This window comes from Salmo salar, chromosome ssa09, assembly GCF_905237065.1.
Source record: "Salmo salar chromosome ssa09, Ssal_v3.1, whole genome shotgun sequence".
Taxonomy (NCBI): Eukaryota; Metazoa; Chordata; class Actinopteri; order Salmoniformes; family Salmonidae; genus Salmo; species Salmo salar.
The window spans coordinates 8,819,552-8,835,778 of NC_059450.1; the positions used below are offsets into that span (position 1 = coordinate 8,819,552).

General features: G+C 42.2%; 2 protein-coding genes and 2 non-coding genes across 4 annotated transcripts; all 4 read right to left on the reverse strand.

Moving 5' to 3' along the window:
* Positions 1-147: 147 nt before the first annotated feature.
* Positions 148-3,006, reverse strand: LOC106610677 (60S ribosomal protein L13a). Its single transcript, XM_014210135.2, has 7 exons — positions 2,906-3,006; positions 2,183-2,255; positions 1,993-2,058; positions 1,595-1,696; positions 1,042-1,127; positions 801-860; positions 148-401 (listed from the first exon to the last, which is right to left on the reverse strand). Exons 1-7 carry the CDS (start codon positions 2,924-2,926, stop codon positions 192-194), a joined length of 618 nt encoding a protein of 205 aa, XP_014065610.1. The 5' UTR covers positions 2,927-3,006; the 3' UTR covers positions 148-191.
* Positions 550-631, reverse strand: LOC123724168 (small nucleolar RNA Z195/SNORD33/SNORD32 family). The gene has a single exon (XR_006756848.1). It is a non-coding gene; the product is annotated as a small nucleolar RNA Z195/SNORD33/SNORD32 family (small nucleolar RNA).
* On the reverse strand, positions 1,362-1,431 carry LOC123724174 (small nucleolar RNA SNORD50). The gene has a single exon (XR_006756854.1). It is a non-coding gene; the product is annotated as a small nucleolar RNA SNORD50 (small nucleolar RNA).
* Positions 3,007-12,479: 9,473 nt separating the features above from the next.
* On the reverse strand, positions 12,480-15,679 carry LOC106610705 (ATPase inhibitor B, mitochondrial). Its single transcript, XM_014210203.2, has 3 exons — positions 15,304-15,679; positions 14,171-14,283; positions 12,480-12,767 (listed from the first exon to the last, which is right to left on the reverse strand). Exons 1-3 carry the CDS (start codon positions 15,370-15,372, stop codon positions 12,626-12,628), a joined length of 324 nt encoding a protein of 107 aa, XP_014065678.1. The 5' UTR covers positions 15,373-15,679; the 3' UTR covers positions 12,480-12,625.
* Between the last annotated feature and the right edge of the window lie 548 nt (positions 15,680-16,227).

The following is a 16,227-nucleotide window of genomic DNA, read 5'->3' on the forward strand; positions in this document are numbered from 1 at the left end:
CTGGATGTTGCTCCAAATGCTTCTGTTGTGTTCAAACTTAACACTTCATCTCTAGTTGTAGAACTACATGTCATGATGCATTGCTCATTACTTTCCTTCACAACGCCATGTACCTCAAACATGCCAAGAAATCAAGCGAGTCAAACATTCTATAAACATTTATCTATCTTTATAGGCAACCATGAACAAGCTCAGACAAGGACACCGTATTGTTTAAGGACAGCAGTGTACTTTGAAATCTTGCTCTCCACGTTCTTCTCTGCCAGCTTTGACAGCTTGATCTCTGTCTTTTTCTTGGTGTACCGGATCTTGGCCTTCTCTTTCCTCTTCTCTTCCAAAGTGGCTGTGATAGCCTGGTACTTCCAGCCAACCTCATGGGCCAGACGTCCAAGGAGGGCAAACTAGGGAAGGCAAGTTCACACAAAGGACAGGAAAAATTACTAATGAAAAAGCATTACAAATCAAATCATTAGGCTAACAATCCAATATCAGATCATAAAAGAACAGTTGCCATTACTTGGGATTCAAATAATTATTTGGATGTTGCTTTTTGTCTCAGATGGTAGTGCATGTAAAGTACTCTCATGGTCGTCAAACTCGAATACTTACTGTGGTAAACATCACTGACAATAAGCAAAGACTGGTATCTGGCTAAAAACATGTCAGCCAATGTCTGACTCGCGAGAACGACGTGGCTAAACATTAGCACAACCTGCAACTTTTGAAATACAGCTACCTACTAGTCAATGTAGCTTTGATAAAGTCAGTGACGTTATTTGCCAAACTGATTTTAGGCATACCTTGCGAGTGGGCTTCAGACGCACAATCTTCAGGGCGGCAGGTACGACCATGCGCTTCCTCTGTGGAACAAAATAAACGTCAGCTCCAAACAACTGCAAGTCCATTAGAGGGGAGGACAATTGCGTCTCAGATTCAGGGGTATTCTCAAAGTCAAAACTCAAACAATGTATGTATAAAAAAGTAGCATCACTGACAGCACACAATCATAGAGTTATGCTGAATTATTGAAACATCAGTCACCTTGTCATAAGGAGGGGGGACACCATCGAACACCTTCAACCTTTCCAATGCAGCCTGTCCTCTTTTGGTTTTGTGAGGGAGCATGCCTGTTGGGGTCAAAGGGGCCATCAACAAAACATTCAGGAAATTAGGTCACCCTGCGCTAGATTAATACTTCGTAGTGTAAGGGAAGCCAAGGAGGGAGAGAAAAATACATTAAAAAAAAAAAATCACAATACTTAGAGATACATCACACTTAAGTTCCATGCCATTTTTAGATTGTGAATATGCTTTAATTCCCAATGACTTAATAGATCTCAACAACATTGTGGCCTTGACTAAACTCAGCAGTCAGATCCGGAAGTTTCTCATCAAAATGATCAGCTTTGGGATAAGTGTTAATCACAGTCAAATAGGAACCACCCATTGTCCAAAGTAGAGTTCAGAATGTGTGTACTTCATGCCATCAACCCAATATAGTCCATTTAAATAAATATCCATATAGGTTAAATCCAAGCAAACCACTGGACCAGTAAGCCAGAGCTGAAAAACAGAGAAGGAATTTTGATCTTACCCCTTACGGTCCTCCAGAAGATTCTGCTGGGAGCTCTGAAATGGTATGGTCCACGAGAGGGGTTGGTGTTCATCCTTTTACGCAGGAAAGCCAGGTACTTCACTATTCATAAAACAGGTGCAGTACACCATAAAGCTAAGCCATAGTCTCAACCGCTTCACCACAGCCACAATTATTTCACAACTGTGGTCAACATATACTATGTTGCTTAATGTGTCAGATGGTAGTGCATGCAAAGTATTTTACTGGTCGTTAAACTCAAATATTTACTGCATTAAATCACTGACAAGCAAAGCTTATGATTTAGGAGAAAATATTTACTATGAATCAAAATAGAACCACACAATCCTTCAAAACATTACAATTAAACCAAAAAAGTAAACCTGACAATAGCTTACATTTGTTACGGTAGAAGTTCCCAGAGATGTTGATACCCTCACATCTCACAACTACCACCTTGTGTCCTGAAAAGGAGAGAAATCATGACTTAGATGTAATTACACATCAAGTGACTATCCTTGGACTGGATAATGATCAAAGTCACGAGATGGGTATTAATTGACAAAATATTGGACTTCCAAAACTCACCCAGCAGAACTTGCTTCGCCACAATGGCAGCAAGACGACCAAGTAGATGGCCTCTGCCATCAAGCAGCAGAACCTTGAAGGACAAGCATAATCATGTCATATGCGAATAGCTAGTTGCCCACCACCCGGGGTTCAAATGATTCAACGAGCTGTTTTTTATGTCAGATGGTCGTGGATGTAAAGTATTAATGGTCGTCAAACTCAAACGCGTTACTGTAGTAAACATCACTGACAAGCAAAAATAAATACGAACTTGGATAAATACATTTTAGTTATGGTTTTGTGTCCACATGGCCACGTCCGGCTGGCAAGAACGTTCAGAGCTTAACTGGAGCTAAACGTTAGTTCGAGCAATAGATAGCGTTACCCAACTATTGAGAGTTGAATTCAGTCATGTTAATTGAGAAATATTACATGGCAAATTAAGGCATTTCATCTAAACACTATATCAAAAAGGCCTAAGTATCAGGAATTCGTTTTGCAGGGTCCTTGTAGCTAGACTAGCTTGCTTTAATTAGCTAGCTAACGTTAAATGAAGGCATGACTAGCTTAGCTAGCGACGTCAGCAACATCATTCATGTGTCAAATAAAGCAACAAATGACCTCCCCCCTAGTCTTCACTTAACACTGAGCAATAGTTAGCTCCACTTCTGGATACAAGTGTATGTATATGGCTGTATTATAAACAAATATAGCAATGTTGGTTCTTGCGCTGTTACACACCTTATTGAACCGGTCCGCCATGATTTGCGAAAAGAAAGACAGACGGGGTTGCCCGCAGTAAAAGACAGGGGTTTCTGGGCGGCGCTACAGCGTTAAAGGAAATTACGAGTTTTCGTTCTTCTTCAGGGCTTTATACGCAGCATATAATATGCACATTGCCACCACCTGGGCAGAGTGGGGATTACAGAAAACATTTCCCATTACATTTTGTCATAAATTTTAAAATGTCCCATTAAATTTAGCATACGGAGACAATGGTGCGGTATGCTGAGTTTGCAGCTGATGCAGAGCAGCGTGGCTGGAAAGCAAGGGTTTGCCCAGTGGAGGTTGGGTGTCGTGGATTTGTGGCGACATCGACCACCAGGTTGCTGTCGCCACATTTCATCTTTATTTAACTAGGCAAGTCAGTTAAGAACAAATTCTTATTTACAATGACGGACTATCAAAGGCCTCCCGCGGGGATAAAAAAATATATATATATATATAGGACAAAACACATATCACACAAGAGAGAACACAACACTACATAAAGAGAAACGTAAGAACATAGCAAGGCATCAATACAACATGACAACAACATGGTACAAACATTGGACACAGACAATCGCACAAATGGCAAGGCAGAGACAACAATACATCACGCAAAGCAGCTACAACTGTCAGTAAGAGTGTCCATGATTGAGTCTTTGAATTAAAAGATTGAGATAAAACTGTCCAGTTTGAGAGTTTGTTGCAGCTTGTTCCAGTCGCTAGCTGCAGCGAACTGAAAAGACGAGCGACCAATGGATGTGTGTGCTTTGGGGATCTTTAACAGAATGTGATTGGCAGAACGGGTGTTGTATGTGGAGGATGAGGGCTGCAGTAGATATCTCAGATAGGGGGGAGTGAGGCCTAAGATGGTTTTATAAATAAGCATCAACCAGTGGGTCTTGCGACAGGTATACAGAGATGACCAGTTTACAGAGGAGTATAGAGTGCAGTGATGTGTCCTATAAGGAGCATTGGTGGCAAATCTGATGGCCGAATGGTAAAGAACATCTAGCCGCTCGAGAGCACCCTTACCTGCCGATCTATAAATTATGTCTCTGTAATCTAGCATGCGTAGGATGGTCATCTGAATCAGGGTTAGTTTGGCAGCTGGGGTGAAAGAGGAGCGATTACAATAATCTAGATTTAACTTTAGCCTGCAGCTTTGATATGTGCTGAGAGAAGGACAGTGTACCGTCTAGCCATACTCCCAAGTACTTGTATGAGGTGACTACCTCAAGCTCTAAACCCTCAAAAGTAGTAATAACACCTGTGGGGAGAGGGGCATTCTTCTTACCAAACCACATGACCTTTGTTTTGGAGGTGTTCAGAACAATGTTAAGGGTAGAGAAAGCTTGTTGGACATTAAGAAAGCTTTGCTGTAGAGCATTTGACACAACATCCGGGGAGGGGCCAGTTGAGTATAAGACTGTATCATCTGCATATAAATGGATGAGAGAGCTTCCTACTGTCTGAGCTATGTTGTTGATGTAAATTGAGAAGAGCATGGGGACTAGGATCGAGCCTTGGGATACTCCAAGCAGTATCACGACAAGATACTGCTTGACAAGCAGTTGCTGAGACAGCAGATTTTCTGACTTTATACACTGCACTCTTTGAGAGAGGTAGTTTGCAAACCAGGCCAAAGACCCCTCAGAGCCACCAATACTCCTTAGCCGGCCCACAAGAATGGAATGGTCTACCGTATCAAAAGCTTTGGCCAAGTGAATAAAAATAGCAGCACAACATTGCTTAGAATCAAGGGCAATGGTGACATCATTGAGGAACTTTAAGGTTGCAGTGTCACATCCATAACCTGAGCTAAAACCAGATTGCATACCAGAGAGAATGCTATAGACATCAAGAAAGCCAGTCAGTTGATTATTGACAAGTTTTTTCAACACTTTTGAAAAACAGGGCAAAATAGAAATAGGCCTATAACAGTTAGGATCAGCTTGATCTCCCCCTTTAAATAAAGGACGAACTGTGGCTACCTTCCAAGCAATGGGAACCTCCCCAGAAAGGAGAGACAGGTTAAAAAGGTCGTAGATAGGCTTGGCGATGATAGGGGCAGCAACCTTAAAGAAGAAATGGTCTAAACCATCTGACCCAACTGAAGGACCTTTGAATCTGCGGCCAAGCCCTTCGCCAAACCATCAAGGCAACATCAGGTGTTGCCGAAAGGAGTAGCCAATGGCTCTGGCCGAAGAGGAAAGATCCCAGCTGGCCCTCAAAGTGAGAGGGAGAAGACTAGGCAGGTACAGGTTCTGGGACGCTAGAACTCACTGTTGAGCTTTCTTGGGATGTCGCAGGCTCATCAATGAAACATTAAAGATGGAAGGTGCCATTACGTATTTTAGGTTAGTGCTCATGATCTTCTATTGGCATTTTAACATCATGTCCTGTGTATTTGGAACTATGTCTCTCCCTAGACATGAAATGGACCATCATCATCTTTATATATTAACTCCTATAAAAAAAAGACACTGATGTCTCAAATGTATAATATTCTACAAGTGTCTCTTGTGGATTCTCAATGTATGATGTCTTATGGCTACTACATTATCCTCAGTGGACAAATTAGTGCCTGATTCTCAAGGAAGAGTTTTATCTGTTTTCATACGTGTCAGCTTCATGTTTTCACACTCTCATAGCTCTCATACTCTCATAGCTCTCTAAAATAATTACCATACCTTATATCTAATTCATATATTTTTATTGTGCGTCCCTTTCATGAAATTGTCTCAACGGCACAGCATCACCACAACAATGTAAATCACAAACAATATTACAACAAAAACAACAGATGGATAGGGTTCATTAGATTAGCTACAGTTCATAGGAGGAGGGGGGCATTGTTGGGCAGAGTTAAAATGTCTTATACTGGTGGGGACAAATTATTTGTGGATTCTGGCGGTTTTGTGTACATGGGATTTGTATCGGCGGCCTGGCAGTAATAGCTGGTGATGGTATCACCCAATCGATTACCATCTACCAGGGGCATCATGTACCCATTATTTTAGAGGTGGCACGAAGTACTTGAGGTTTGAATTTAGCATTTTTTTCAAACACCTGAAACAGCCTTTCCTGCAATCTAGAGCCATAATCATTATGCCTAATTCTGTAAAAAACATGCATATTTTTCTATATAGGTTATCTCAGCACACCTCATAACCTATTAATTTGTCATTTAATTAATAATGCACATTGATTAAGAACCTTTATGCCTTTTATTGAGTTTAGTACAAAAGACACACTGGTAAATAGTACCGTAACCCAAGAACTAAAGCAATTTTAGTATTTTATGAAGTCTAGCAACCTTGCCAGCAGGCATTCCAGCTAAAATAGTTAGACAAGTTGCTTACTTGATTGATAGCCTGAAATGGCTTGGTAGCTAGTTACGAGGTTGGAAGATTGGGAACTTATCTAGCTGGCTAGCTTAAGCCAACTTAAAAAAAATTGGTAGGTGGCTAGCAGTGGCGATTTTAAGCATGTAAATCTTGGTGGGCCCAAAAAATAAAGTGGGATGCATGCCAGCAAAGCCACTACACAACATTAAACAATAAATTAATTGCACTATAACGGTGACAAATGGTGCCCACAAACTGTCAGGGCCTACATAAATCTGTCCCAACAGCAGTCCCAACACCTTACCACTGCTAGCGAAGCCTTGTCTGGCAGTGAGAAAGTTCATTCTGCCTTATTTACTGCCTTTAAAAAAAACCTAGCTGATATGGCTGACTTGCTTAAACAAATGTGGTTTCTACTGACAATTGATATGTACAAACTATGGCATAAGGGGACGACAAGCGCGTAAGAGGCAACCCGTAATGTCGATTAAGACATCAATGAGCGAGCTAGGACGGACGTAGTCAATAGAACTATTTGTTTAGCACTTTTGAAATGTACAGCGACAGAATTCAGAACATGGGCCATTCTTACAGTCTTCTCCCTGTACACCAAGTTAAAACTGTAGGATAAATAATGGGGGCTTGTAAGCAGACAATGAAAGCTCGTACAAAATTTGATGATTAAATTTCTCTAAAACAGGCTATATGTGCACCACCAAGTCAGAACAGTAGGTGAAATTAAGAGGGGGTAAATAGACCAAATTATTAGGGTGATAAACATGGGCTATTAACAGCTTACTACACAACATATACTTAGAATTACTTTCTTAGCTACAGTATACATATCTCCCTGACATATTAAATAATTTATGCAGCAGCATACAAGCCATTTTTGGACTCACCTTGTTGTGCTGTGCTCCCTTGAACAGGAAGGTGGCACAGCGGTCCTTCGTGGGCAAATTTTGTGGGCAAATCAAAACGTATTTCCCAGTCAGAGTTCTTTTTTTTTAACGGAATTCCGAGTTGTCTTGAACTCAATGAAGTCAAGTTAACAGTTGTTTTGAGCACAGCACAAATCATGCTTCATTGACAGCATGGCCATTGATGAATGTTTATAATTTTAAACTTGGAAAAGAGCCCCTTAATCCCAGATTTGGGACCACACAGCCACTGTCACTGATTCCATCCAAATCACTCATTGTTGAATTTGCGATTTCCAACTTGTTGTGTAAGATTTATGTCCAATGGTCGATGTGCACCGATACATTTTATCTATAATTTCTCTTCATATGACAAGGATTAAAAAGGATTTGCCAGTAGATTGTCGACTTGATTCATGATGACTGGTAGCTAAGATTTTGAAAGCAGTCCAATCAAAGCTACTGTACATATCACGTGAATTGACAATTCTATCTGTGGCCAATGACCTTGAGCCTTCTTGGATGGGCACTTCTAATGTAACTATGGCAGCACCCAGGGGCTAGAATTTAAGGTCTAACCTTAGACTTGGCAGTGACGTAGTGTCCCCATGAGTGACAGAACACTGAGCCAATCATGGCGTAAAGCTCCGTATTTTCTGCTGGCTTGCCCCACCACCACAGAAAGCACTGAGCTAGGCTGAAACACCTGCATTTTGGAGCTGCCTTACTCAAGAAAACAGACCATATTTGTATGCGGCTTTACTAACTCTGATATATATTTTACATTGTTTACAAACTGATATGTGACACGTATTAATGCCAAAATAACATGCAAAACAGGCAAGTCCCCCCCAAAAAATTTGTGGCTCAAAACCCTGAATGACAAGTCAACACTGGTGGCTAGTATTAGAGAAACAAAACAGCTTTTTTTATTTATTCATCAAGAAGCAATTAATAGGCCACCTAGCTTGACCTATTAACTATTACAGACAAAAAAGAGTAACCCAGCCACGAGCTGCCCAGTGACGCGAGCCTACAAGACGAGCTAAATGCCTTTAATATTTACTTCGAGATAAGCAACACTGAAGCATGCTTGAGAGCACCAGCTGTTCTGGACGACTGTGTGATCACGCTGTCCGTAGCAGATGTAAGAAAGACCTTTAAACAGGTCAACATTCACAAAGCTACCGGGCCAGACGGATTACCAGGACGTGTACTCAAAGCATGCGTGGACCAACTGGCAAGTGTCTTTACTGACATTTTCAACCTCTCCCTGGCCACCATAGTCCCTGTGCCCAAGACATATATGACACCATCTCAATTGCACTTGTACTAAGTCATGTTTTGCAGAGGGGGTCAAATACTTATTTCCCTCATTAAAATGCAAATCAATTTATAACATTTTTGACATTAAAATTATAGACTGATCCTTTCTTTGTCAGTGGGCAAACGTACAAAATCAGCAGGGGATCAAATACTTTTTCCCCCCACTGTATGTGAGAATGCTATTCATTAACTACAGCTCAGCGTTCAACACCATAGTGCCCTCAAAGCTCATCACTAAGCTAAGGACCCTGGGACTAAACACCTCCCTCTGCAACTGGATCCTGGACTTCCTGATGGGCCGCCCCCAGGTGGTAAGGGTAGGCAACAACACGTCTGCCACACTGATCCTCAACACTGGGGCCCCTCAGGGGAGCGTGCTTAGTGTCCTGCTGTACATCCCTATTCACCCAATACTGTGTGGCCAAGCACGACTCCAACACCAACATTACGTTTGCTGACGACAAGAGTGGTAGACCCGATCACCGACAACGATGAGACAGCTTTTAGGGAGGTGGTCAAAGACCTGTCAGTGTGGTCCCAGGACAACAACCTCTCTCTCAATGTGATCAAGACAAAGGAGATGATCGTGGACTATAGGAAAAGGAGGGCCGAACACGCCCCCATTCACATCAATGGAGCTGTAGTGGAGTGGGTCGAGAGTTTCAAGTTCCTTGGTGTCCACATCACCAACAAACTACCATGGTCCAAACACACCAAGACAGTTGTGAAGAGGGCATGACAACACCTTTTCCCCCTCAGGAGACTGAAAATATTTGGCATGGGTCCCCAGACCCCCAAAAGGTTCAACAGCGGCACCATCGAGAGCATCCAGACCGTTTGCATCACCACCTGGTATGGCAACTGCTCGGCATCTGAACATAAGGCACTACAGAGGGTAATGCGTACGGCCTAGTACATCACTGGGGCCAAGCTTCCTGACATCCAGGACCTACAGTTGAAGTCAGAAGTTTACATACACTTAGGTTGAAGTCATTAAAACCACTCCACAAATTTCTTGTTAACAAACTATAGTTTTGGCAAGTCGGTTAGGACATCTACTTTGTACATGACACAAGTAATTTTACCAACAATTGTTTACAGACCGATTATTTCACTTATAATTCACTGTATCACAATTCCAGTGGGTCAGAAGTTTACATACACTAAGTTGACTGTGCCTTTAAACAGCTTGGAAAATTCCCGAAAATGATGTCATGGCTTTAGAAGCTTCTGATAGGCTAATTGACATCATTTGATTCAATTGGAGGTGTATCTGTGGATGTATTTCAAGGCCAAGCTTCAAACTCAGTGCCTCTTTAGTTGACATCATGGGAAAATCAAAAGAAATCAGCTAAGACCTCAGAAAAGAATTGTAGAACTCCAAAAGTCTGGTTCATCCTTGGGAGCAATTTCCAAACGGCTGAAGGTTCCACATTCATCTGTACAAACAATAGTACACAAGTATAAACACCATGGGACCACGCAGCCGTCATACCGCTCAGGAAGGAGATGTGTTCTGTCTCCTAGAGATGAACGTACTTTGGTGCGGAAAGTGCAAATCAATCAGAGAACAGCAGCAGAGGACTTTGTGAAGATGCTGGAGGAAACAGGTACATAAGTATCTATATCCACAGTAAAACGAGTCCTATATCGACATAACCTGAAAGGCCACTCAGCATGGAAGAAGCCACTGCTCCAAAACCGCCATAAAAAAGCCAGACTACGGTTTGCAACTGCACATGGGGACAAAGATCGTACTTTGTGGAGAAATGTCCTCTGGTCTGATGAAACAAAAATAAAACTGTTTGCCATTTTATCTTTATGTTTGGAGGAGAAAGGGGGAGGCTTGCAAGCTGAAGAACACTATCCCAACTGTGAAGCATAGGGGTGGCAGCATCATGTTGTGGGGGTGCTTTGCTGCAGGAGGGCCTGGTGCACTTCACAAAATAGATGGCATCATGAGACAGGAAAATTATGTGGATGTATTGAAGCAAAATCTCAAGACATCAGCCAGGAAGTTAAAGCTTGGTCGCAAATGGGTCTTCCAAATGGACAATGACCCCAAGCATACTTCCAAAGTTGTGGCAAAATGGCTTAAAGACAACAAAGTCAAGGTATTGGAGTGGCCATCACAAAGCCCTGACCTCAATCCTATAGAAAAAGTGTGTGCGAGCAAGGAGGCCTACATACCTGACTCAGTTACACCAGCTCTGTCAGGAGGAATGGGTCAAAATTCACCCAACTTATTGTGGGAATTGTGAAAAACTGACTTTCAATGTATTTGGCTAAGGTGTATGTAAACTTCCGACTTCAACTGTATATACAAGGGAGCGTGAGAGAAAGGCCCAAAAAGTTGTACAAAAGACTTCAGTCACCCAAGTCATAGACTGTTCTCTCTGCTACCGCATGGCAAGCGGTACCGGAGCACCAAGTCTAGGACCAAAAGGCTCCTTATTAACAGCTTCTATCCCCAAGCCATAAGACTGCTGAACAACTAATCAAATGGCCTGCCTTGACTATTTACAGTCTGAGGTCCTGAGCGCTCTGGAACAGGTTTTCATCAAGGATTTCTCTGTACATTACTCCTTTCATCTTTGCCTAGATCCTGACAAGTGTCCCAGTCTCTACCGCTGAAAAATATCCCCACAGCATAATGCTGCCACCGCCATGCTTTACCGTAGGGATAGTGCCAGGTTTCCTCCAGACGAGACGCTTGGCATTCAGGCCAAATAATTTGATCTTGTTTCTCATGGTCTGGGTCCTTTAGGTGCCTTTTGGCAAACACCAAGTGGGCGGTCATGTGCCTTTTACTGAGGAATAGCTTTCGTATGGCCACTACCAAAAAGGCGTGATTGGTAGAGTCCTGCAGAGATGGTTGTCCTTCTGGAAGGTTCTACCATCTCCACAGATGAACTCTGGAGCTTTGTCTGAGTGACCATCATGTACTTGGTCACCTCCCTGACTAAGGCCCTTCTCCCCTGATTGCCCAGTTTGGCCGGGCGGTCAGCTCTAGGTAATCTTGGTGGTTCCAAACTTCTTCCATTTAATAATGATGGAGGTCATTGTGTTCTTGGGGACCTTCAATGCTGCAGAATGTTTTTGGTACACTTCCCCAGATCTGTGCCTCGACACAATCCTGTCTCGGAGCTCTACAGACAATTCATTCAACCTCATTGGTTGGTTTTTGCTCCAACATGCACTGTCAACTGTGGGAACTTATAGACCGGTGTGTGCCTTTACAAATCATGTCCAATCCATTGAATTTACCACAGATGGACTCCAATCAAGTTGTAGAAACATCTCAAGGATGATCAATGGAAACAGGATGCACCGGAGCTCAATTTCAAGTCTCATAGCATAGGGTCTGAATACTTATGTAAATAAGGTCTGTTTTTGACTTTTAATTCATTTGAAAATGTTACATTGCTGAGGATTTTTTTTAAATCCGTTTTAGAATAAGACTGTAACATAAAATGTGGAAAAATTCAAATGGGTCTGAATACTTTCTGAAGACACTGTATGAATATATTATAGGTACTTAGTTATATTAGTAGTAGTAGTTTTTAGACAGTAGTTGATTATTAGACAGTAGTTTCTATATTATTCTTGTTACTAAGTATAGTTATTTCCCCCGACACTCCTGAAAATGAGATGGCGTATCAAGAGATTTCATCCTTCAAATAAAAATAAAATATTGTGTACTCTTTGCCTGGTCCAGTCAGTGTGCCGCTCCGCAAAATACAGCTGACAATTTATTTTATAATTATTATAAAACGTGGGCTTAAAATTTAAGTTTAGTAATTAATTTAACATCACAAAATGTCAAAACAGGACCCTGTTGCCCCCTATGGGCATGACGCCTCTACCAGCTCCACGGACTGTCATCATCCTTCAAATGATCATCTTAGCATTAACAATAATTGAAAGCAATAACCATGAAAAAGTAGAACATTAACCATTTCAAATAATTGTTTTAATAACCTCGAGCATATACAGGACAATTAATCACACATACAGAGCAGGCCCAGAGAGGCAATGCAGGCAATGACTAGGGGTTGGCAATAAAGAATCCCTGGGCTTCATTCAAATAGTGAGTCTCAATCATCATGATTCAGCTTCCTAATTTTCCCCTTGTGACGGTCAATCTCGCGCTGCAGTCTCGAAATCTCCTTCTTGTGGTGATCAATCTCCTCTTGGTGGTGCTGCTTCAGTGCAGCCAACTGCTCCTGCTCTTTTCGTCTGGATTCAGAGATAGGAAAGTATGAGGTACAGTGATGACATGAGACAGACTGTCACAAAGCCTCTATAGGTCGGGGAGACTGTCACAAAACCTCTATAAACACAAAAGCATGTGGACACCCCTTCAAATGAATGGATTCAGATATTTCAGCCACATCTGTTGCTGACAGGTGTACAACATCGAGCGCACAGCCATGCAATCTCCATAGACAAACATTGGCAGTAGAATGGCCTAAACGTGGCACCGTCATAGGTTGCCACCTTTCCAACAAGTCAGTTCGTCAAATTTCTGCCTTGTTAGAGCTGCCCTAGTCAAGTGCTGTTATTGTGAAGTGGAAATGTCTAGGAGTAACAACATCTCAGCCGCGAAGTGGTAGGCCACAAGCTCAAACGGGACCGGCGAGCATGTAAAAATCAATCTGTCCTCGGTTGCAACACTCACGACCGATTTCCAAACTGCCTCCGGAAGCAACATTTGCACGGGAGCTCAATGAAATGGGTCTCCATGGCCGAGGAGCCCACACAAGCCTAAGATCACCAGGTGCAATGCCAAGAGTCGGCTGGAGTGATGAATAACACTTCACCATCTGGTACTTCGACTGACAAATCTGGGTTTGGCGGATGCCAGAAGAACGCTACATGCCCAATTGCATAGTGCCAACTGTAAAGTTTGGAGGAGAAGGAATAATGGTCTGGGACTGTTTTTCATGGTTCGGGGTAGACCCTTAGTTCAAGTGAAGGGAAATCTTTCCGCTACAGCACACAATGACAGACAATTCTGTGATTCCAACTTTGTGGCAAAAGTTTTGGGAAGGCCCTTTCCTGTTTCAGCATGACAATGCCCCTTCGCACAAAGCGAGATCAATACAGAAATGGTTTGACGAGATCGGTGTGGAAGAACTTGACTGACCTGCACAGAGCCCTCACCTCAATCCCATCAAACACATTTGGGATGAATTGGAACGCCAACTGCGAGCCAGGCCCAATCGCCCAACATCCCTGCCCGACCACACTAATGCTTGTGGCTGAATGGAAGCAAGTCCCCGCAGCAATGTTCCAACATCTAGTGCAGGGCTGCCCAACCCTCTTCCAGGAGATCTACTGTCCTGTAGGTTTTCAATCCAACCCTAATTTAGCATATCTGATTCAGCTAGTTAAGGTCTTGTTGTACAGCTAATTAGTAGTAAATTAGGGTTGGACTGAAAATTCACAGGACTGCAGATCTCCAGGAAGACAGTTGGGCAGCCCTGATCTAGTGGAAAGCCATTCCCAGAAGAGTGGAGGCTGTTATAGCAGCAAAGGGGGGACCAACTCCATACTAATGCCCATGATTGTGGAATGAGATGTTCGACAAGCAGGTGTCCACATACTTTTGGTAATGTACTGTATAAGCCCCAACTCACCTGAAGTACATTTCCTCCTCTGCGGCCTGTTTCTTTCCAAGGGCTCCTCCTGCCTCTCTGACAGATCCTCCGCCACCCCCTCCTTTCCCTGCACCTTTGCCCAACTCACCGAGCTGGTACATGAGGAAAGATAAATGAATAAGTAAACATAATAACAAGTTACTCCTACTAAGGAACATGTATGACATTGGTGTGTTGTGTAATTCACATATTTTATTACCGAAAAAAATTTATGACCTTCAAATTGCATAAAGCTTTCGTTGTACAATGGTAAAGGCTGGGCTCTTATCAGCATATGCTGTATAAAAGTAAATGGTTATTAGTACTAATTGGTGTCATGTGACATGCAGCTGAATTAACTAAAGCAAAGATTGAAATGGGAATCTTTTTGCATGTGGAACACTAATCTAATATGTCAATACATTGCAAAATGTTAGGCCATATGGCCTCACACATTGATTTTCATGTCCCAATGTAAAACGCCCTCCTTTAATGTTCACTTAAAATACCTATTGTACGGAGTTGACAAGAGAACGTCAACAATGCCTTAATTTAAAAATACCTCTGACCATCGTGTGCAACAACTGACAGCACCAGAGACTTGTTTCAATAACGATTCATTGGATGGACGAATTCAACCAAATTCCATGAAGACATCAGACCGGAGGTGTGTGTGTGTGTGTATATATGTATTTTCTTACTTGGCTTTCAACTGGACACATTGAACTGCTTACAAAACTATTTCGCGTCATAGAATGCTGTCAGTACAGTCGTTTGCTACAATGTTGCACCAGAATCTAGATGCAAGTTCCAAATATCAGTGAAACATTAACTGACTGAGTAGGTAACAAAAATAACATTAAAAAGTTATCCAAGGCCATTGTCAAATCACTTGACAATTGAAATACCACTTGTTTCACTTGAACTTTAGATTGTATTAGCAGCAGAAGTGTAACAGTGTAGGTTCCGTCCCTCTCTTCGCCCCAACCTGGGCTCGAACCAGGGACCCTTGCACACATCAACAACTGACACCCACCGAAGCATCGTTACCCATCGCGCCACAAAATAACTAACTAGCCATTTCACATCGGTTACAGAAGCAAAACGTGGTCTTATATGTTGTGCCTTTTTACCTGGTCAGATGTCATCCTTAGCTGTGTGGTGAGTAGACTCCTAACGTCAGGTCTCAAAAATCTTGCCATTTCGCACCAAAACTATCATTTGACCATTTGCCCTTGTCTAGCAAAATAAACCACAACAGGTCCTCACCATTGTCTAAAATGGGTGTGTAAACGGATGAGCTGAGTCTTTATTATTTTTCTATGAAGGATCAATTAGATCCAGCTCAATAGACTACAGTACCATCCTTAAAGACGTGTGGATTTTATCATTAGACACGTTTTAATAAATGGCTATCAGTCTTAACCAAAATGTCACTTGGAAATATGTCCACCCCTATTTGTAATGGTACGGCCTCATATAGCGGACAGCATGATACCCAGTTTGATATCCATGCGCTGCGCACTACGTAGTGGCGTTGCCATTTGTTTATTGCGTTGGTCTACTCCAGCTTGTGAGCACTTCTGCTAAATTATAGATTTGTTTGCCATATGCATGTTGTCAAATACACAGTAGGCCTACACAACAACTACTTGACATTTAAAATAAGATATTACCTTTTGTATTTTAACATTTCCAAGTTGTTGCACAGGATACAACAAGTCTAAAACAGTACAGGGAAATTCTTACCTTGAGAGCTCTTTCCCAACAATGCAGTGATAATAATAATAATAGAAAATAGAATAACAAATGTAATGAAAATGAACTACAATGCGAGTTAACACTAGAACGGAAGTATATACAGGTCAGTGACACTACCTTATTCAATGTGCAGGGCAGTGGAGGCTGCTGAGGGGAGGACGGCTCATAATAATGGCTGGAACAGAGCAAATGGAATGGTATTAAACGCATTGAACATATTTGATGTATTTGATACCATTCCACTGATTCCGTTCTAGTCATTACCACAAGCCCGTCCTCCCAATTAAGGTGCCACC